The 22,223-nt window shown below is 44.0% G+C and overlaps 1 protein-coding gene across 4 annotated transcripts in view; it reads left to right on the forward strand.

Moving 5' to 3' along the window:
- Positions 1-21,961, forward strand: part of LOC309642156 (uncharacterized protein C10orf143) — a 40,091-nt gene extending 18,130 nt beyond the window's left edge. The window contains exons 2-5 of one of the 4 annotated variants that reach the window (XR_014253007.1): positions 8,224-8,397; positions 8,496-8,558; positions 20,102-20,423; positions 20,848-21,961. Coding sequence is in view for 3 of the 4 variants with exons in the window: in XM_082423246.1 (XP_082279372.1) it covers positions 8,224-8,397; positions 8,496-8,558; positions 17,807-18,100 (531 nt within the window). In the remaining variant the exon portion in view is untranslated. The other 3 variants (XM_082423247.1, XM_082423246.1, XM_082423248.1) reach the window with 3 other exon arrangements.
- The last annotated feature ends 262 nt before the right edge of the window (positions 21,962-22,223 follow it).

Here is a 22,223-nt window from a genome sequence, read left to right on the forward strand (position 1 = left end):
TTTTCTTCAATAGTAGAAACCTGGCTCTCATTATTGACAGTATATTTACTTATTCAATCCTAGTATGCCAATAAAGCTTCAAAACTGGTAACCCTGCGAGAAACAGATTTACTAACTAGAGTCAGTAATTGCATACAGTCTCTTTACTTTAAAGGAGGTACTTTTAAAGAGGTGGCCTCTTTGCTTTTCTCTTTATCCTTGATGTTCTGCAGTTGCATTGTGATATGTCTGGATGTGGGTTCTTTTTCTGTCAATCCTGTGTGGTGTTTGGTTGGATTTTCAAATCTAATTCATTTCATGCCTTGGTTCTGAAAAATTCTGTCATTAGTTCAAATATTGCCTCACTATCATTTATTTATTTTAACCCTCCAAATCTGGAGGATGTATGTGTGTTGGATCTTCTCAATCTACCTTCATTCTCCTTTACTGGTTTTCATAGTTTTTTGTGTCTCTGACTCTGTGCTGCGGTCCAGGTAATTTTTTTGGTTCTGTCTCATAGTTGATTAGTTATTTTTCATCAGTGACTCACTGTTTAGTGATCTACTGAGTTTTTCCATAACTATACTTTTCATTTCCATAATTTCTAATGGGCTCTTTTTGTCTGTCATTAGCTTTTAAGTTTCTACTCAGAATAGTATTTTCCAGGCTTACTCAGGATGGTTCGGTTCTTCAGTGGCTATGTTATTCTTTTGTAATACAGTTCTGTTCATTTGTTATTGTTTGTGTTCCATTTGGGTCCCCTCTCCCTGACATGCTGGTTGATTTAAATTTCAAACTTATTGTTTGGGCACATGAAATGTTACTATGGTTCTAAGACTCAGAGCTACCCAAGAACAAGCTCAGCAGGGTGGGGCTCCCGCCTCATCCCCGGTGCCAGCCCCCTTCTGGCCAGCCCTTTCCCACCCACTCTCTTCAGCTTCTGATATATCCTCCCAGTATTTCTTTTGCACAGATGAGCAGAGAGGTGTATAATGTCTTATATCCCCTTCTTTCTTACAGGCAGGATAGCAGATTATAGACATTCTTTTGCAGTTTGTCTTTTTACTTCACGATATATCATGGAAATCACTGCAAGCCAGGGACCCTCCTCCTTTTTACTGCTGCATGGCGCTCCACTGCCTGGAGGGTACCATGTTTGTCCAACCACTCTCCATCTAGGTTGTTTCCAATACCTTGTGCTTTAACCAGTGCTGCCATGAATAACCCTGTGCAGTGTTTACTTTTCACACCGTTGTTGCTGTGCCTGGAGGGTAGATTCCTAGCGGTGTAGTTTCTGAGTTAGAAAGTGTGGACGGGCTTTGCTACATACGTGCCAAATTTCCCTGCAGAGTTTGCATTCCCATCAGCAATGTGCCTGTTTCCTACAGCCTCACCAACAGAGGCTGCATCACACTTCAGAAATTTTGCCAGCCTGATAGATGACAGTGGTATCTTGATATTGTCTTAATTTTCACTTCTGTAAATATAAGTGAGTTTGAGCTTTTCCCGTGTTTGGAGGCCATTTTTATAACTTTGTTCATCAGTTGTCTGTTCATGTCTTTTTTTCCTATTTTTCTCTTGGGTTTCTGGTTCTTTGTCCCTCAATTTTTATGAGAGTTTCATGTATTAGGGTTATTAGCTCTTCTCTTGTGGTGTGTGCTGCAAATATTTCCCTCCAACTTGTAGTTTCTCTTTACTTTGTTTAGGGTTTTGTTTTGTTTTGCCCTGCAGACATTTTTATTTTTATATAGTCAAATTTATCAAGTTTTGTTTTGTTCCTCTGGATTTTGAGTCATAGTTAGATGGTCTTTCCCTACACCAAGGTTCAAGAAGCATCTATTCGCATTTTCTTCTAGGAATTATAGTTTCTTTTCTTTTTTACATTTAGCTCCCTAATCCATTTGAGGTTTATTTTTGTATATGGTATGAGATACAGATTGTCTTTTATCTTTTTCCAAATGGCTGCCTGGTTGTCCCAGCACCATGTATTAAAGAATCCATCTTTATCCCACTGGCTTGAGATGCCAGATTTTCATACACATTCAGGTTTCTTTCTGAACTTCTGTCCCATTGGTCTGTTTGTCTGTTTATCACCAGTACTACCCCCCCCTTTTTCTCGTTGAAGTATAGTTGATTTACAATATCGTGTTAGTTTCAGGTGTACTTGTGAATTTTTTTTTTTCAGATTGTATTCTTTTATAGGTTATTACAAGATATTGGGTATATCTTGTGCTATACAGTAAATCCTTGTTGCTTATCTATTTTAAGCACAGTAGTGTGTGTCTGTTAATCCAGTACTCCTACTTCCCCCCCCACTTTGGTAATTTGTTTTCTATATCTGGTGGGTCTGTTTCTGTTTTGTATATAGATTCATTTGTAATATTTTTTTAGATTCCACATATAAGTGAGGTCATACAGTATCTGTCTTTCTCTGTCTGACTTACTTTACTAAGCATAATATTCTCTAGGTCCATCCGTATTCCTACAAATGGCAATATTTTGATATTTTTATGGCTGAGTAATATTCCATTGTGCATGTACACCACATCTTCTTACGTCAGTCGTCTGTTGATGGGCACTTGGGTTGCTTTCCATGTCTTGGCTATCGTAAATGTGGTGCTGTGAACATTGCGGTGCGTGTATCTTTTTGAATTTGAGTTTTCATTTTTTCCAGATATATACCCATGAGTGGAGTTGCTGGGTCATAGGGTAGTTCTCTTTTTATTTTTTTAAGGTACCTCCATAATGTCTTCCATAGTGGCTGTACCAATTTACATTCCCACCAACAGTGTACAAGGGTTTCCTTTTCTCTACACCCCCTCCAGCATTTGTTATTTGTAGACTCTTTGATGATGGCCATTCTGTAACCCTACTGGGTAACATAATACCTCTAGGACAATGGTGAACCGAAGTGGAGACTGGGCATTCTTGCTTTGTTCCTGATCTTAGTGGAAATGCTGCTAGTCTCTTCCCAATAAATAAGATACTGGCTTTAGGATTAAGCTATGTATATTTTTTCATGTTAAGAATATAACACTCAATTCCTATTTTCTTTAGTTTTTATAAATGGGTTTTAATTTTGTCACAGGATTTTTCAGCATCCATGGAGATAATATTATTTTTTCCTTAGCTTTATTAATACAGTGAATGATATTAATGGATTTCCTAATACTGAACCCAACTTTTGTTTTTAGAAAAATATCCTACTTGGTCATGATATGTGATTGCTTAATGTGATATTTAATTCTATTTGTTAATATTTTATGTAATATTTTTGCATTGATATTCATGAGTGATACTGGTCTGCAGTTTTCTTTGTTCTGTTTATCTGATTTACCAGAGTTATACATGCTTCTTAAAAGGAGTTGGAAAGTTTCCTTCCTTCTCGGTGCTCTGGAATAATTTCTGTGTAGTGCACCGGAATGATCTGATCTTTGAAAGTTTAGTGGAATTCCCCTGTGGAACCGGCTGGTCCTGGTGCTTCTTGTGGGGTACTTGCTCATAACCCTTTCTGGTTTTTTTTCTACAGCAGTCATCTGTTTAAGCTTCCTATCTCTGATGGGGTCAGGTTTTGTCATCTGAATTTTCTTAGGAAGTTATCCATTTTGTCTACATTTTCAAATTCATTTGCATAGAGATCTGCAAAATAGTCTCTTACGATCTTTAAAATTTCTTGTGTTTCATTTTATTTCCCTTGTGTCATTTCTTATTTTCTGTATTTGTGCTTTCTCCCCTTTTTTTCTTGGTTAAGTTAGCCAGTGGATTGTCTGTTTTGTTAATTCCTCTCTCTCCACCCCCAAATCCCCAGGATTTAGATCTACTATTTTTCGATGGAAAAACCTCTACTTCATTAATCAGCTTTTCCCTCCATTATTTCCTTCCTTGTGTTTTCTTTTGGTTTACTGTGTTGTTCTTTTTCTAGTTTTTATGAGCTGAGATTTTATTAATTCATTAATTTTATTCTTTCATTTTTATTGGTAACATGTTAGTATAATGAATTTTTCTCTGATAACTGCTTTAAATCCATTGCATAGATTCTGATAGGTAGTGTTTTCCTTGTAATTATTTTTTTAATTCTGTGCTTTCAGGTTATATTTCCTCTTTCATCTGGGAGTCAATAATCAGGTTTTAAAATATCCAGGTGGATGTGCGTTTCTGTTTTTTGTTTTTGTTAATAATGTATAGCTTTATTGCATTGTGATCAGAAAGTGTTGTTTTCAATATTTCTACCTCATGGAAATTATTGATGTTTCCTTTGTGACCTAATATATGATCAGTTGTTGTGAATGTGCTGTAGGTTCTTGAGAAGAATGTGATTCTGTGTTATCAGGGTATGAAGTTCAGTACATATCCATAAGATCTACCTTGATTGAGAACGCCATTTAGATCTTCTGTCTTCTTCTTACTTTCTGGAACCCTTGCTCTGCCTTGTACTGAGGATGGTGTATTAAGTCTCCTATGATTAGCATGATTTTGTCTCCTTGTATCTCTGTATAGTCTTTGCTTCGTAAAGGTGGTGGTTATATTGTTTGGTGCATAGATGTTCATGAGCATTAAGTCTTCATTGTGAACTATGGCTTTTAGCATTAAATATGTCCTCTGTTGTATTTAATGCTTTGTGGCTTGAAATCTACTTGGTCTATTCCTTCTTTCTGTTTTCATTTGCCGGTATATGTTTGTCCATTCTTTTTATTTTTAGCCTTTCAAAATCATTTTATTTTAGGTGTGCCTCTTGTGTACAGCATATAATTGAGTCTTGTTCTGTGAACCAAATTTAAAACCTTTCTTTAAAAATAGGTGAGTTAGGGCTTCCCTGGTGACGCAGTGGTTGAGAATCTGCCTGCCAATGCAGGGGACACGGGTTCGAGCCCTGGTCTGGGAAGATCCCACATGCCGCGGAGCAGCTAGGCCCGTGAGCCACAACTACTGAGCCTGCGCGTCTGGAGCCTGTGCTCCGCAACAAGAGAGGCCGCAATAGTGAGTGGCCCGCGCACCGCGATGAAGAGTGGCCCCTGCTTGCCGCAACTAGAGAAAGCCCTCGCACAGAAACGAAGACCCAACACAGCCAAAAATAAATAAATAAATTAATTAATTAAAAAAAAAAATAGGTGAGTTAAGCTCATTAATATTTGACGTGACTGATTTATTTGCGTGCAACTCTATCATAATATTCCATAATTATGTATATTTTCTTATATTTGCTATTTCTTTATGCAATCTGTATTCTTTGCTTTTTTATTGAGATTTTTTATTTTGGATTTAGGAGAATTTGTATTTTCTAGTGATTACTTTTGTATTTAAACCTATTTTAATGTCCTTAGTAATCGGTTTTATCGTTTAACTCTTTACTGTCTGATTTATCAATTTTTTCCCAGTATCGTTTAATATGCTCCTGTCACTTATACAATATTGGCCTATACACAGTCAGAATTTTTCCTCTTTCCCTCCCCCTTTGTTTCTCATATTTTAGTTGAATTATTTCTGCTTTGTCAGAGTATGTAATATTTGCACATTAGTCTTTTGACCTAATCCCACCTTTATTTTAAATTTAGTCTTAGATGGACATCTAAATACTTTCAAATGCTTACAAAAAATGCTTATGCTGGAATTTTCCCAGTCATCACTTGGTGAGATAAAGCTTACCTTCACATAGAATCCTCAGGAAGGGCTGATGGGTGTAGTATTCTCTAAATTCATCTATGTTGAAACTCTTTTTCTGTAATCTTGATATTTGAAGGACAGCTTGCTGGATTTAAAATTCTTATTTTCTTTCATTGAGATTGAAAAGAATGTTTCTCCATTGTCGTCTTACTTGTATGTTGGTTTTGAAAAACCTGATGCCAGTCCAGTTCCTTTGCACTTTCATTGATCTGCATGCCCAGGGGCCTTGAGGATTTTATCTTTATCTTTGAAATCTCCTAGTTTTATTAGGATATATCTCAGAGTTGATCATTCTGGGATAATTTTCCCAGGTGCCCTGTGAGCCTTTTCATTTTAAGATTCAGTCATTTTTTTTGTTTTGGGGAAGTTTTCTTAGGTTACAGTTTTAAACATTAGCTTTGCTCCATTATTTTGCTTTCCTCTTTTCGGAACTCTGATTTATGAACGTTATTCCTTCTTTGTCTTCCATTTCCACTGCTTCCTTTCTTCCCTTTTTTTTTTTTTTTCTTTCTTTATGTTCTTTTCCTTCTCTTGGTTGTGCTGCTGTCCTTCTTTGGTGCCTTTTATTAATTTTCACTTGAATTTAATCTCCTTAGTGCATTTTATAATTTATTCCTCATTTCTGAGATAATTGTGCTTTTTCCTTCCATTACTTTCCTGAACTCATTCAAGTCTCTTGGTTTCTCCCTGCTTTTGTCCCTTTCTGTTTTTACATTTTACATGTCTAATTCAAGGTGGTTTTTCGTATCCTCAAATGTTTGTTTGAGCGTTTAAGTATGTTTTCAGATTGTTTGAATTACAATCTTCTTTTGATTCCTGGTTGTTTTTCAGGAGGAATTTTTATGTTATTGGGTGTTTTGTAAAGATTGCTGGTCTAATGGCAGTTCTTCTGTTAATTTGGCTGAGTCCAGGTGTAGCAGGTGTCTGTCTGTCTGTCTGTTTTGGTGATGGACAGGGGAGGGCATGAGGCTCCTGGTATTATGGTCCTCCTTGCTTGCAGGACCCTAACTTCCCCTCTTTCTCCTTCTCATTTTCACCACCCAGCACCCAAGGGGCACTCCCCCAACTCATTTGCCTGTTTCCCTCTCAGGAGCTGTGAGTTTGGAGGAGAGCCTCTTTAAATGGCGTCTGTCTGTTTCCACGGTGTGGACTTTGGAGGCCCTGCCCCGAGTCTGTGCTCCGGGGCTCCGTCTGCCGTGTCTGGGTGGGCTTTCCGGGGACAGATCACTCACACCCTCACTGGCGTCCCCACTCCGTCCAGCTCACAGCTTCTGCTTCTGCCCTTGCTCAGCGTGGAGCCACGCTGGGGGTGTGGGCTGGAGTAGAGGGGACCCCGCACTGGGGTTTGGTGGCTTTTCATTCTCACTGGCCGTATTCTCAGGTGTCAGTGTTCTCTGATTTCAGGTTGTGCCCAGGGTGTGGTTCAGTGCAGAAGTGACTGTGACCTTTCTGTATTTCCCGGTGTTCAGGAAGAACTGTAGGCAGGGGGGGTGACTGCCTCTGCCCTTGTCTCAGCCACCTGGATTCCACACTTTATTTACCCCAGGACATTATTCTCAATGGTTTAAGGGGCTCAGAGGTCAGCGTTTTCCATTTTCATCCTCAGGTATCTGTTTTAAGGCATGTTAGGGAAGAGTAAAACTAGCACTCTAAACCCATGATAGGCGGTTTCTATCAATACATTAGATAAATCCATTAAGTAAAAAAAGTCAATTTAGAAAACCATAAATAAATAATAGGACAGATAATGAACAGATTTGGCACCAGTCATGACGATGGTTTTTGCCAGTGACCGAAGAGGGTGTGTGGGCTGCCCGGGTACCGGGGTGTTTTCTGACTCAGGTGGGAGCTGTCCACCAGCAGGGCCGCCCTCTGGCCCAGGGACCCAGGACGGAATGCTGGCGCTGGCAAGGGGTGGACCTCCTGACCCTCTGCAGCGGCCTCCTGACCCTCAGCTCTGTGCCACTGAAAACATCGTTACCCCGCAAAGTACACAGTCTTCGCACTTAGAGAGTGAACCGTTTTCCTTTAGCTTTGGAGGATTGCTTTTGTCATTCATCTTTAGTTCATGGGGAAACAAAAGCCAAATGCTGACTTTCCCAAAGGTTATCAGTTATGGGCTGTGTGTGCAACTTTTGAAATAAATAAAATTAGTTTACTCTTCAGTGTCAGTAAGACAAAGAATTATCCACGTGTGAATTATTCATATTATATTAAGAAAGTATTTGCCTTGATACCAGGCAAAATGTATTGAAGCGTATAACTAGTTTCTTGAACAAAATTTATAGGTTTTGTACATTTTCAATATCAATAAACCAGTCACAATAGTTTATTACAAGAGTTTCGGCCAAAATTGTTTAAAATGACTTTTAAATCCGTAAAGCTAAGTAAATATCAGACAATGCTAGAAATAATGAGGTTAAGTGTAATTGATGGTGTTTAAAGTCATCTCCTCAAATGTCCTATAAACTTTCCCAGCTCCACAGGGGTCTGTCTTTGCAGCTGAGGTTCTCAGAAAGCAAATTCAATTAGAGTGTTGTGTGCTTTACGAGGCCATCTCAAGTGAGATTTTGTTTGTTGCAGAAACGGGCATGCAGGAGATTAGAAGCAGCGGCGCAGGAGTGGGGCTGCCCCCAGGTGAAGGTGCGCGTGCCCGCATCGTGGGGCAGCAAGGAGCCCGAGTCACCAGATGCCCAGCCCAGAGGCCACCTCCCTGCACCGAGGCCAGACGGTGGCCAGGGGCGACCAAGCGTGGGGGTAGGTTTCTGCTCCCACCAAACCAGCCTTTAAATGTCTAATGAAAGGTGTAAATAACCACTGTTCTGATTCACCTGCGGCTGTGATTTGTTAAATAGGTTCCTCAGGATGGTGGAAAGAGCTGGGCCCAGCCTTGCCCAAGATGCATTGCGGGAGAGTCTGTAAGTGCATTAACCTTCTTGCTGCAACATAAAAGCTAGACTTGGCCTTAAATATTAGATCCATAAAACAAAGTTCATAAAAACAGCACTTACGTTTCTAAGGAATGAAGGATGTGAGTAAAAAGGTGCAGATAAGCTTTTCTTAGCATTCTACCTGGCTGCAAACTAATTTGTTTCCAGCTTCAGACTGGAAATAGAAATTGAATATACATTTTAAATTCTTTCTAAAACACAGGGTTCAGGGAAGGGAACAGGTCTCTGGATATGGTTAAAATAGAGGTTATTTGAGTACATCTTAGAGAGAAGTCCTAACCTCATTTACTTATCAAAATAGGAATCAATGTTGTTTTTTCTCTTTTCCCTCTTTAAGCTTTTCTTTCATGTTTGCATAAACTTCACACAAACCACAGACTTCAGAAGGAGAAACACAGTATTCACACCATTAATTCAAAGTAAAGGGAGGTCTTAACGTGACCAGAGTCAGAGTCTCAGTCTCCTGTGCTGGGCAGAAAGTCGTAATGTGCGTTAGCATCATGATACCCTTGTTACTAATTCTGAACTTGCTCTAAAAACAAGTTAATAAGTTTGAAACCGCTGTAATTCTTGGTTTTTGTTTTTTGGTTTTTTTTTTAATTTTAAATTTGCAGTCTTCATATTGCAGTAAGATAGAATTGTGTTCAATTTCCACATAGAAACCAGGAGTGTCTGTGTGTGTGTGTGTCTGTGTGAGTATTTTCAGGATTGCCCCCTAAAGATCTTTAGAGAAACACATTGCTGTTTTTGATAAGCAAAAGACTGAGTCAGTAAACTATAGTCTTCACGTGCTGCATTGCAGGCGAGTGTTTTATAGTGAGAGGCAATGACTGTTTTAAACTGAGGCCTAGAACTGTGTCACTTATCACCCACGCGAACCTCTGACTCTGTGACGTCATCAGACAAATATGAAGACAAAGGTTGGTGGCAGACCTGCCCCAATGTGCTTCTCTACTTTTTGTCCTCTATCTTCCGGGAACTTTCCGCAGGTTATATTGCGTTTTGTGGTGTAATCCTGAACAATGGTGAAATCAAAGATACAGCAACTTGAACTTACTGTATTTCGGTTGATTCACTGTAACTACCAAACATGCCCTGGATTTCGAGTAAATAATACGACCCCATTATGGGTAGATTGCATTAATGCTGGTGACTAACCAGGACCTTCCTTGTTCTTACCCCATTTCCATGGAATGTATCTTTCAAATCCCCCATCTGTTGGGCAAACAGTTGGAACGTAATGTGGATTCTTCATGCTCTGAGAGGTCGTCTTCTGGCATGAATGGCTTAAAGAAAAAAAAATTTGGCCCAAGCACCTGATTGGATCATTTAAGCTAATGTTCTGTTTGAACAACAGTACCTATTTGATTAGGGTTTTCCTTCCTTTGTAATTCCCCAAGCTTGCCTCTGTATGTTTCCTAGGAGATGAATCTGCACACAGAAAACCTATATTGATATGTAAATATATCATTTTTTCGTTAATGCTCGATATTCTTTTCATCTAAATTTCAGAAACTGACTTTAAAAAATCAGTTTCCCTTTATTTGTAGTTATTCTCAATAAAATTTCACCCAAGCTTGGGTGATTTAATATTTACACCCACTACTTCTAAAAGTCTTATGTAAATAAAGATTGAAATGTGAATTTGAAAAGTCACACCTCTTGATATTTGAACAGACTATAGCTGCATATATCTTCTTTTTCTAATAATATGGCTAGTTTCTCTCTTAAGCTTTTAAAATAATAAGACACTATTTTTGTATTCTAGAACATCAAAAGGCTCAGTGTTAAATAAAAAGCAAATAGTATTTTTAGAAATGCAAGATCCCAGGGAGAAGTGCTTAACGGTAAATCACCGATGGGCAGCAATTCCAAATTTCAGAAGACTTTATTAAACACACAGCTCCATTCACAAGTGTGCCCCCCACTTCACACGCAAGCCCGCCCCGTCCTGGCCCACAGTTCCCATAGCTGACCCGGGATGGCGACCTTGGCTCAAAGAGACACAGAGGTTATGTTGGGGAGTTTGTGTGGAATCCCTAACGGGAAACTTACCTGTGTCTCTCAGCTTGTTTGGTGCTTATGCCTGAAAACCTCCTTTGCATCCCAGTTCTCTGGTGTATTTCTGACCTCAGCGGGGTATCAGCTGAACCGATGGGTTCTGCTCTGGATTCTCACGTGGCTGTGTCTCAGCTGGCTGCCTGAGCTCCTGTTGTCTTTCTCCCGCGAAGCTTTTCCTGATTGCTCACGTACGCAAGGACGTTTTCTGCAGAGCTTCTCAAGCCCATTTTCCAGGCGGCACGCGGGTCTCCTGGTTGCTCTGTCCCAGCTCGCCGTCGCGGGGTGACTGATTCAGTCGTTGCTGACGGTGTCGTGGGCTGATCACTGGCCCGCTTCAGCTCCTGGTACAAGTTATTACCTAGAAAGAGCCCCTCTCCACCCTGTCACCCTGCTCACGCCACGGGCAACTGGGGTGACGCCATCCCCAACGGAGGCGGTGGGACGGGGTGTTATGTCATGGGAGGTGCCCACCCCCCACCCCGGGGCGGGCCGCCCTCGCTGCTGTGCACCGTGCAGGCTGCAAGGCCAGGAGCAGGGTGATGGTCACCGTCTCTCGCAGGCTCCTTTCCTTCCACGAGTGGTCCTGAGGCCGGGCTGTGCCTTGCGGCCCGCTTCCTTCCTCGGTCAGCTCAGCCCGCCTGGCACAGGGGTCCGTGGCAGCCAAGTGTGCCATGGAAATCACGCTCTTCTTGGAGATTCTACCCATTAAATGAGACCTAGTGAGGCTGTGAGAGGTCTCCGTGATTAGGAAAGGAAGATGCGTGAAAGGGGGTGGGCATTATCAGGCAGGAAACTACAGGAAGAACAGAGTGAAGATGTTCGCCGGGGGGAAGTGCTGTGTCCTCAGCACCCCGTTTTCTGAATGGTACCTGGCCACTGATGCTCTACAGCTCCTCAGGGAAGGGGCCACCTTCAGACTTTATTGGGTCCGCGTGACGGTCACTTGTCCGTTTTCTCTCAGCTCCGTTCACCATGCTCGTCTCCCCTGCATCTCCCAGGGCATGGCTCCCTCCCCCTGCCCCGCCCGAGGCAGCCTCTCAGCCCCTCCCTCCGCGGTCCCAGCTCCTGCTGGGTGGAGCCAGCCAGCTCCTGGGCTCTGCAGTCACACCGTCTCCTCCCTTTGTCCTCCCAGCCTGCAGGAGGGTGGGGCTTCTACTGGGGGAATATTTGCCTCCCTTCCCCTGTGTGGCTTCTCTTTTCCTCCATCACTTGTGAAGTTGAATCCCACATCCCTCTGTATGAAATACCTAGATTGATTTCCCTTTTCTGACTGGACCCCACCTGGGCTAATCATCGAAGGAGTGGACAAATCCTCCTGAAAACAAAAGCCTTGCAGTTTTAAATGTAGGCCTGTGGGTCTTGGTTGCCCAGCAGGCTCAGCATTTAGGAGTGCCCACAGAGTAGAGAACCTGGGCGTTAAGTTGAAAAAGATAGGCCTTTTATATTGCACATCACTGGTACTCCTTTGCTTCCATTTATCTCGGGTTATTGGGTTTTTAACCCAGGCTGGTAGTGAATTGCCACATAAAAGCCAACATGCAAAACATGATGTTTTTGGTATTGTGGACCACCCCCCTGCTCCCAATCCCCAACAAATTGATTTTGGATAGCAGCCTGTTCGTCAGTGTTGAGGGCAAATACTAAGGGAGCAGCCTTAATAAGCTTCGATGTTACTCACTTTTTGACGTGGAAATCCTTTGCCGGACAGTGGTGTTGGGGGAGGGGAAGAAGAGAGGCGGGCAACATGAGAGTAGGCACGGTGGTGGGGGGTGGGGGGGCACGTCCCAGCTGTTGTCTGGGCTCCGTTTTCCCTGTAGGGATGGCAGGAGGAGCCCAGGGATGATTATTCTGATTCTGAATGGATATATTTTTTTCCTTGTACTACTTCTTATCTCCAAATGGGTGACCTTTAAAATATTTGCCTTATTTTATTTACCTATCTGTCTTATTAGCCACTGCTTCCTACATCTGTAGCATCTGTAAATACTGCACTGAAACGGAGTGGACCCAGAAGCTGGTGTAAACAGGATTCTCTCTTTCTCCTGGGCCCGGGTGTCAGGCAGGAGCAAAGGCCAGGGATGAGAATGTAACACTGGGCTGTAGGTGAAGACAGATCTGTGTGCAGCGGGTTGCTCTTTGTGTCCTGTTTCAGCAACAGTTACTCCTCGTGAGTCCTTTACTCTTACATCCTGAGAGAAGGAAACACAGTCATAGAGGGGTCAACGGGAATTTCATTGATCATTCTGTAGGAATCAAACTGCGCTCTGTGCATTTTCCCCGAGGTCTGTCAGGGACCCCAGAGGCCACCGGTCTAACCCTGTCACCTTACAGGTAAGGAAAATGAGGTCCACAGGGGTTAAGTGACTGGCCCACCATGCACCGTGGCTGATGGGGAGGTGGCGGCCCCAGGACCCACACCGCAGCCCTCTCCTCTTCCCGCTCTCCTGGCTGGTCCTGTGCTCAGAGCCCGTGTGGCAGCAGCACCCCCGGACCGTGCACAGTGACGACCTGCTCTAACCCCTCTGAGCAGCACGGCGCGAGGCGGAGGGTCTTCGCGGATGTCATTCCCAGACACAGTGAGAGCTTCTTGGCTGAGACGTAGGGCTGAATTATTCAAACAGTGGAAGAACAAGCCGGCCAAGAGAGGAGTTTGGCTGTGTCAGTGTAGCCAGACGTGAATCCCAAAATAGACGAGTTTGAATAGACCTGCTGACAGAATCTTTGGATATAACTTCTGATAGTAAATGCTTTCTCTGAATATGGATGCCAGAAAAATAGTTTAAAATTTTTTACCTATGTTGTTGAGATCATTTCCAGGCTCTGAAGGAGCAGATAGCCTTCAGGTGACTAGAAGAACAAAACTAAACCTTCTTTCTCTAGGAATAAAATGTTATACTATGAGGAGACGGTGAAATGGATTTTTACAGAAAAGATAGTGTTTTAAGAAAAATGCAATTTAGATTTCCTACAAGCACGTTAGACTAAGCTAATGCAAATGTATCCCTTCCTGCTACAGATAAAAACATTAGATACATAGTTAATTATATAATAAGTGAAGAGAGAAGCAGAGCAGTGGATACAAACATATTCCTTTGTGGCTGTTGTTAGGTCTTGGCCTTTGTTGGGTTTGGTCCTAGAATGGGCCCAGGGCATGGGGGCTAGAATGCTGATGTCCAGAGATAGATGAGACTTTGGCCAGTGGAGGTGTGGGAGCTAGAATTTGGACCCTTGCCTAAAGTTCTTTTCCTTGAAGATCTGCCTATACCATAAAAGGGGATTAGAAATTAAAATACCGGGCCATACATGGGTGGGGGCTCCAAGTTTATTCTGTCTCAGTGCTACAAAAATCAAAAGTTAAAGCATGAACATAAAAATAGACACAGACTATTAAAGTCCTTAAAGCCTCGGCTAGTGGCAAAGTCAGAATCCGCCTGTAGGGATGCTTCCAGCATTCAGAGGGGAAACAGCTGGGCTGCGCATGAGACCACAATAGAATGATATAAACTACGTGAACAAGTCTGCCGTGGTAGGGCTGGGGGTGGAGTCGCGGAGTGGCGTCAGGAACTCTTAACAAACAGGAGAATACAAACCTGTAAGAATCTGAATTAATAGAAGAACCTGAAGTTCACTATAAAGGTAAATATTTTAAGAATTTAAAAAATGATTTTAAAAGAAATAGAGCCATGATGCAGAAAAGGATGGTATGAAAAAGGAATTGGGAGGTTAAAAAAAAAAGAACTTCTAAAAATGAATGATGCAGTCATTGAAGTGAAAAAAAATTCTCAGGTTAGACACAGTTGAAGACAGAATTAGTGAACTAGGAGATTTATCTGGGGAAATCATCCAAAATACAGCAAGAGAGATAAAGAGATAAAAAGTGTGATTAGCAGTCAGAGGAAAGAGTGATAAGGTTCATTAGGAAATCCAGAAGGAAGGAATTTAGAATATGGGAGAGAAAAAGATAATGATAAGATCTGATTTGAAAAGAATAATGGCTGAGAATTTCCCAAAATTGAAAAAAGGCGTTTGTAGCCAAGTAGTTTTGGAGAAGAACAAGGTGAGAGAGATCACCAATCAGATGTCAAGATATATTACAAAGCTATAGTAATTAAGACAGTGTTACTGGCATAGGGGTAGACAGATAGACAAGTGAATAAAATCGAGAGCTTTAGTTGACCAAGCAATGTAGCTCCAGTGCATATATGGCGGCCGGATATATTACAGACAATGTGTTACAAGTCAGCTGGGAATGACCAGTTACTCTATAAATTGTGCTAGGACAATTGGCTATCCACATATGAGGAAAAATAAAATTGGATCTCTACCCCACACAAAAATCAATTCTGGGAAGTGGGGGAAAGGTAAAGAACCTAAATGTGGAAAAAAAAAAAACCCAAAGAAACAAAGAAACCTTTAAAACTTTCAGTAGAAAGTATGGGAGAATATATTTATGACGTTGGGAAGATTTATAATAACTAATAAACCCAAAGGGAAAGGACTAACATATTTGACTACACACATAAGACGTTGCATATCAAAATTCCTCCTTCACTGTTTAAGAAGATACCGTAAAGCAGGGAAGACATTTGCAACACACAAAACAGAGAGTAGCAGATAAATGAGTGAAGTATACGAATTGGCAGTTCAGAGAAGAGGAAACCCAGTCAGCCAATAAATATTAAGTGGAGGTTCAACCTCTCTAATAATTAAGGGCATGCAATTAAAGCACCAAAGTGGCAAAAATAAAAATGTCTGATGATTTAAGTGTGGGTGAAGATGTGGACCTGAAGGGTCTGTCCACTTTATTGGAGTCAATATAACCTGGCACCGTGACTTGGAGAGCAGATGTCTAGTAAAGGTGATGGTGGGTGTCCCTGTGGCCTGGAAGTTTCAGTACTAGGTACATATTCAGAGTTGCCCAGGGAAATGTGTACCAAATAATTGTAGCGTTGTTTGCTTAGCAGAAAGCCAGAAACCACACAGACGTCCATCAATAGGAGAATGGATAAATGAATTGGCTATATTTATTCAGTGAAATATACACTACAGTGAGAATGGATGAACTTAAAAAAGGAAATTACAGAAGGATAGGTAGGAAATTACAGAAGAAAATGACACCATTTAGGTATAATTTGCAACATGTAAAACGTGGATACATATTAACTAAAAGAAGAAAAACATTCCTGAGAATGATAGACTGAGTTCAGCATGAGAAGGTTATTTCTACCGAGGGAGTGAGGGCTCAGGTATGGCGGGTGTTTCAGTTATATCTGTAATATTTTATCTCTTAAGCTATGTGATGGATCATGGGGGTTTGTTATACTGCTGTCTATCCTTTTTTGTGTTTCTGAGAAGTCCTGGTGAGTGTTGGACGTGACGTATGTGCACGTCCATCATGGTGAAACTGAAGAACATTAGACAGAATTCTGGAGAGCTGCTAGAGAGAAAGGACTGGTATCCATGAGGAAACAGTGATTTGAGTGACAACAGACCCCGCCATTAGTAACAGACACCAAAGACCTTGGAATAACGCTCTGAAATGCTAAGGGGACTGTCCTGTGTCAACACATGGCTGTGCTAGGCTCAGAGCTAGAATGACCAGTGCAGTGGGAATTCTCTTCCCCCCATAGTAGTTCACTTGCCGAAACTGACTCCGGAAGAGAGATCGTAGACCAATCACAATGGAATAATTTGGGAATGTTCTCAAAAGCTACCATCCCAGATGGCTTTATAGGTTTAAAGAAATCCTACGTGAAGGAACACATGGATGACTTGCATTAGAAAAATGACTACATTGTTTGGTCAAAGGAGGAGGAAAACAAAAACAAATGATCATCTGAATAGAGACAGAAACAGTGTTCAGTTACTCCAAATCACACTCATGATAAAACCAGGAATAGAAGGGTTTATCCTGGTAAGGGTTAGGGATCCTCACACTTAGTGGGCTTATCTGCTGGTGAAGAGAAAAACACGTTTGTTTGCTGTCACCACTTCTGCTTAGCAGGGTTTCTAACTCAGACAATTAAACAAGGAAAAAGAAACAATGGCAACAAGAATTGGGAAGGAAAAAAGCTAAATTGTTATTTCCTGATGATATTATTATCTATATAGAAAATCCAAGAAAATCTACAGATCAGCTACTAGAACTAATATTCAACAAGATTGTTGAATATAAGAAAAACATGCAAAAATAGGATGGATGAGTGGTTAAAGAAATTGTGCTATACGTACAATGGAATATTATTCACCCATAAAAAGAAGGAAATCCTGCCATTTACAACAACATGGATGGACTTCGGGGCATTATGCTAAGTGAAATAAGTCAAACAGAAAAATACAAATATTGTATGATCTCTCTTATATGTGGAATCTTAAAAAAAAAAAACAAAAGAACAAGCTCATAGATACAGAGAACAGATTGGTGGTTGCCAGAAGTTGGGGGGGAGAACTTGGTGAAGGGGGTCAAAAGGTAAAAAGAAAACAGCAACAGAAATCTTTTTTAAAAGCAGCAGCAGCAGCGCTGGGTAAGTGGGCGCTTTAAGGTCCTGAGGCTCCTTCCAGGGCAGCCTCTTAAGACGTCAGCATCCCCTCCAAGGTGCCAGGATGTCCCGTCCTGAGCCCATGACAGTGAATTTGAGATAAAGCAAACTTATGTAAGAGAACAGCCTGTATGTATTTTGGAGAGTCTGTCCTTAATGCCTGCTTTTGAAGTCCAGGAAAGCTGTGCCTACAGTTTTTTTTGGTCTTAAACTCAAGTCTTTTCCTAGAATATACATTCATCCTTATACCCTATTTCTTTATTTTTGGCTGCATTGGGTCTTTGTTGCTGTGCGCGGGGTTTCTCTAGTTGCAGCGAGCGGGGGCTGCTCTTCGTTGAGGTGCGCGGGCTTCTCACTGCGGTGGCCTCTCTTGTTGCAGGGCACAGGCTCCAAGTGCGCGGGCTTCAGTAGTTGTGGCACGTGGGCTCAGGAGTTGTGGCTCGCGGGCTCAGGAATTGTGGTGCGCGGGCTCAGGAGTTGTGGCTCACGGTCTCTAGAGCGCAGGCTCAGTAGTTGTGGCTCGCGGGCTCTAGAGCGTGGGCTCAGGAGTTGTGGTGTGAGGGCTCAGGATTTGTGGCACGCAGGCCCCTAACAGTTGCCTGTTTGTCTCGCAAGCTCAACAACAGCTCCTCTGCAAACCTCTTGATCCTGCACATCTGGGGTGAGAGCGCTGCCCGTCGCACTGCCGTGGCTGGTGGAGCTGCGCCCTGCAGAAGCCTGGGCCTGGGTTCAGGCCTGCGTCTTCCTTCCCAGCGTGAGCACCTGACTCAGCCTCAGAGGAGTGGAGAAGGTTATGGGGTGTCATCTCGCACTAGTCCACCTCCCCCGACTTCAGTGCTACCCACTTATCCTTTCCCTGGTCTAAATGGATTGCTTCCCAAACTTGATCCCCTTAAAGATATTCAGTAGGAGACTGCTTATAAACATGGTGTGCCCATTGTTGTTCTGAGCTGCTCACTAGACGCTGTCGCTGGGTACCGATAAGTACTAAGCTTTGTTCGCGTCGGCCATGCCCGCCCCCTAGAAGGGTCCTAGCGGATTAGGCTGGGACACGTTCCACACACGGGAGCTACGGGACAATCTGGAACAGAGGCAAAACGTCACCGCAGGAATCAAGTCTTCTTTTCCTTGGTTTGTGCTCTGCTCTCCAGCACTACTTCAGACTTATACAGACAAATAATCCTTCCTAACAAGGTGGAAGGCCAGGTTCAAATATAGAATTCTTGAATTTCTCAGAGTGCCACGCCAGGACATGGTGGAATGAGGGAAAGCTGGCCCCTGGCCCACCCCCCTCCTCAGCTCAGGCCCTGTCCTACATGACAAGGGGCCTTGAGCATGTGCACGTGGACACGTCTACCCCGTCCACGTTCCTGCTCCCACATCTCCACACCCCTCTCCAACAAGCACCCGCCCCGTGGGCATCTTTCAGGCTTGCAGCAATCACACTAGTGATGTGCTGTGGTCTCAGGAGAATGCACCTGCAGGAGAGGCTGGCCTAGCCAGGGGATAGGCTCTAGAAGGGGACAGGGCCTTTGGGTGGGAACATCCATGGAGAGGTACGGCCAGAGGGGTCCCTCTAAAGCGTGAACCCCAATCAGGGGCTCAGTGCCCAGACATCCCCCATCAGACGTGCCTCCAGTGGCTGGTCCCTGCCACCAGGCGTGTTGGAGTCTGAGGACGTCAGACCTCACATCTGTATCAGGGACAGGACAGGTCCTCTGTGGGTGCCCCTGGGGGTCCGAGCTTTGAGAGGGGCTTTGAGAGGGACATTGACAAAGTGGACTGTGGGGAGAAGAACATGGTGACGTGGGAACTTGAAGTCGGGTCAGGGAACAGAGATTGGGTGGAAGGTTTAAATGAGTGGTTCCTACAGGTTCCTTTGTGTGGGAGATTCTAGATCTCGGTCCTCTTGTTGCTATGTCTCGCGCGTCCGGTTGTCCCAAGTCCTATTTGTTCTGCCTTCAGCATGGCTTCATATACACCCCATCCAACCAGGAGGGTGGGGATGGGGGCAGGAGTGAGACATCTCAGTGAAGACCTTTTCAACAAAAAAAATTTTTTTGAGCCGCATGGTGGTGTTGACGACGGTGATGATGAAACTAATTAAAAAGCATTGCTCGTCTTCTCCCCGCCCCTGCCCCCAGCCCCAGTCTCTCTCCCGAGAGGCCCGTCTTCTCTGCAGCCTTGCCTGCTGACCTGTCCCCTCCTCTCCCTCTCCCGCGGCCCCTCCGCAGAGCCTCCACGCTCTGTCTGGCCTCTTCCCCACCTCCCCACCGGGGGCCCTGCTGCTCAGGGGCTCCTGACAAGAGTTTCCGGCCAGAGAAGTTCGGGAAATGCTGCATCCTTTCCCCACCTTTGGAGGTTTGATGTACATTAGACTGTTGGTCCCGAGAATCAAGTGAAGAGATGAGTTTGATTTTGCTCGGCCTGGTATCTCTAGAACATCCTTTTGTCAAGGGATGCCTGTTATGCATGTGCTTCTGAGACTGTTTTGGGAAACACAGGCCCATTGAACAAATCCAGCCCCTGTTTTCATCGTGGTCTTCAGGACCTTTTGCAGCCTGGCCCAGCCTGACCTCCCCTGGCCTTCCAGGCAGATCTCCCGTCCCTGTCTCTGTGCACCATGAACCCTGGCTTCAGTCACACAGGCAGCTGCTCCAGTTCTGGAACACTCTGACCTGCTGTTCTCACTGCCTGGGGTACCATCTCCCGTCTTGTAAGGTCGTGCTGTGCCTCCGTGGTCCACGGTGTGAAGCCTTCCCCACCCCTCGTCAGGTTCATCAGCCACAGCATCCCGTTCCAGTCACCCCAGTGAGCCATCCGTGTGAAACGGCTGTTCACGAGCTTGGGTGCTGCTTCCCTTGCCGACCGCAAGTCCTCAGTCTCTCTTGTTGGGTCCCCGTGGCTCAGGGCAGCACCCGCCTTCCAGGAAACAGGATGCCATCGTGGACCGGACTGCTCTGTCCCCTCACCGCCTGGCCCGCCGCTCCCTTCCTGGCCTCAGCCAGCCCAGCGAGCCTTCTGCCACCAGGGCGCAGCCTTGGAGAGCAGGGGTGCCCTGCCAGCCTCTGCCCAGGGGCCACGGAGCCACACTGCTCTTTGCCGGGATAGTGGCAAGTGTGATAAAGGTTTTTGGATGCTGGACAAGACCTCTCATTTCGTGGTGGCACAGTGTCTGGCCACGGGTCTGCCCCCAGCCGTCCGGTGGTCCCAGTTACCTCTGCGGGCGAAGGTGAGGAGACAGGAGGTCTGCTCCCGGGGCGGGGAGGGCGGGGGCCCGGGTGGGGATCCTCCCGACGCTGGGTTACTTGGAGACCCTGGCCCCTGCTACAGTGCGTTTGTGCTGAATCCATATTCCATATTTAGACATCATTTTTTAAAACTATTTATGAATTTATAAATGATATTTTTATTTTTTCCCTCTCATAGAACTGTGGGAGAGAAGAGAAGTAACATTTATTGAGAACATTCTATGTACCAGGCACTGTAGGAAGTGCTTTAAATATCTTAGTTATAATATTTTATATATATTCTGTAAATATGTACTTACCGCAGAAATAAGTGTTAGCTCAGCTGTTTTAAATGCAGTGCTTTGTGTTGGTGAATGTAAAGCCAAGATAAATTAATTCCCATGACACGCTGTTTTATCATTGTAGGGACATTTTAACCATATGGAGAATTGGTAGAAGATGCAAGCTGAAAAAGGAAGATTCCAATTGTGGTTTCGAACCCTCATGTGCCAGCGAATGTAAACCTCTCCTGGGTGGATGTGTGTGCCCACCTGTTCAAATAGCGCCTGGTACCCTCCCGTCAGGAAATCCCACCGTCCTCTGCTCCAGAGCCAGAAGAGCCTCCAAATGTTACTACTCCTCATGAAGCCTCCTTTCAAATGCATCTTGCTTGAGAAGAAGATCAATTGCATTATTTAAAAGTTTTAAAAATTCAGTATCAAACTTCCTGTGAGGTTTGAGAGCCCTATAGCTTATGGAGCCGTATCCAGATGTAGCCCCACTTTATACTTTTCTATTGTTTTGTGGATGTACCCAGAGCTGCTTATGTACTCTTTTTTAATTAAAAGTCTTATTTTTATATTGAAAACGCTCTATAATCTTAAACTGAATTTCAGTAAATGTTAGTATCCAGTCTGTTCTGTGTGCTTCCCCAACTGAACTTATGAGGCGCAGGACCACATTTATGTTAAAATGGGAATTTCTCACCTTCTCTTGGGTTTTCAGTGTATGGCCTGACTGTGGAGACTGGCATTGTTCCCCTGGGTCTGCAGGCACCCTGAGATGCCCTTGTCACCTAGAGACGGGTCCCGGTGAAACCACTGGGTCGTAGGCTTGCTCTCGGGTCCTTTGCCCGGGCAGACGCAGCCCCGTGCTCGCCGTGTTGCCCTGCATTAGCCGTGTGGCCGTGTCCTCTGCCGGGGACCGGCCGCAGCATCCACGTCCCGAAGAGCCCGACCCGTAAACCATCGTGTGTAGTCACGGAGGCACCTCATACTGGAAAGACGGGGCGGAAGAAGACGCGGGGCAGAGAGGAACTTAGTGCGACCGTCTGTGATCTGGATTACCCACAGTCACTGGACGCGCCGCCAGGTTCAGGACAGACAGCTGACTTTTCTGTCCCCAGCATCTTTGGAGTCACTAGACAGTTAACCCCGGGCAAGGTCGCAGAGCTGTGACGTGTTGAGGAAACGCCAGTCAAGGCCGAGAGAGAAAGTATTGACATTTGTGGCCTTAAAAATACATCTTTGAAGAGCTTTAATTTGCTTCTGTCTTTTCCAAATGAGATACACATCTTAATTTTTATGGAAGACGTGAAAATTCTTAGATGACAACATTTTGTTTTGTGTATAAGCTCTTCCTTTTCCCCCAAATTCATGGGGCGAGGAGGTGACCACATATTCACAGCTAGGTGTTTTGGTAATTGAAGCAGCACAGCGGTCGCCCCAGCCGTTTACATGGACTGAAAGCTTTCCTGGGGGGGAAGAGCCCCTGTGCAGCACCCTGCCTGGCGCAGGACGGAC

The sequence above is a fragment of the Balaenoptera physalus genome, assembly GCF_965194825.1.
Source record: "Balaenoptera physalus genome assembly, chromosome: 14".
In the NCBI taxonomy this organism is placed as follows: domain Eukaryota; kingdom Metazoa; phylum Chordata; class Mammalia; order Artiodactyla; family Balaenopteridae; genus Balaenoptera; species Balaenoptera physalus.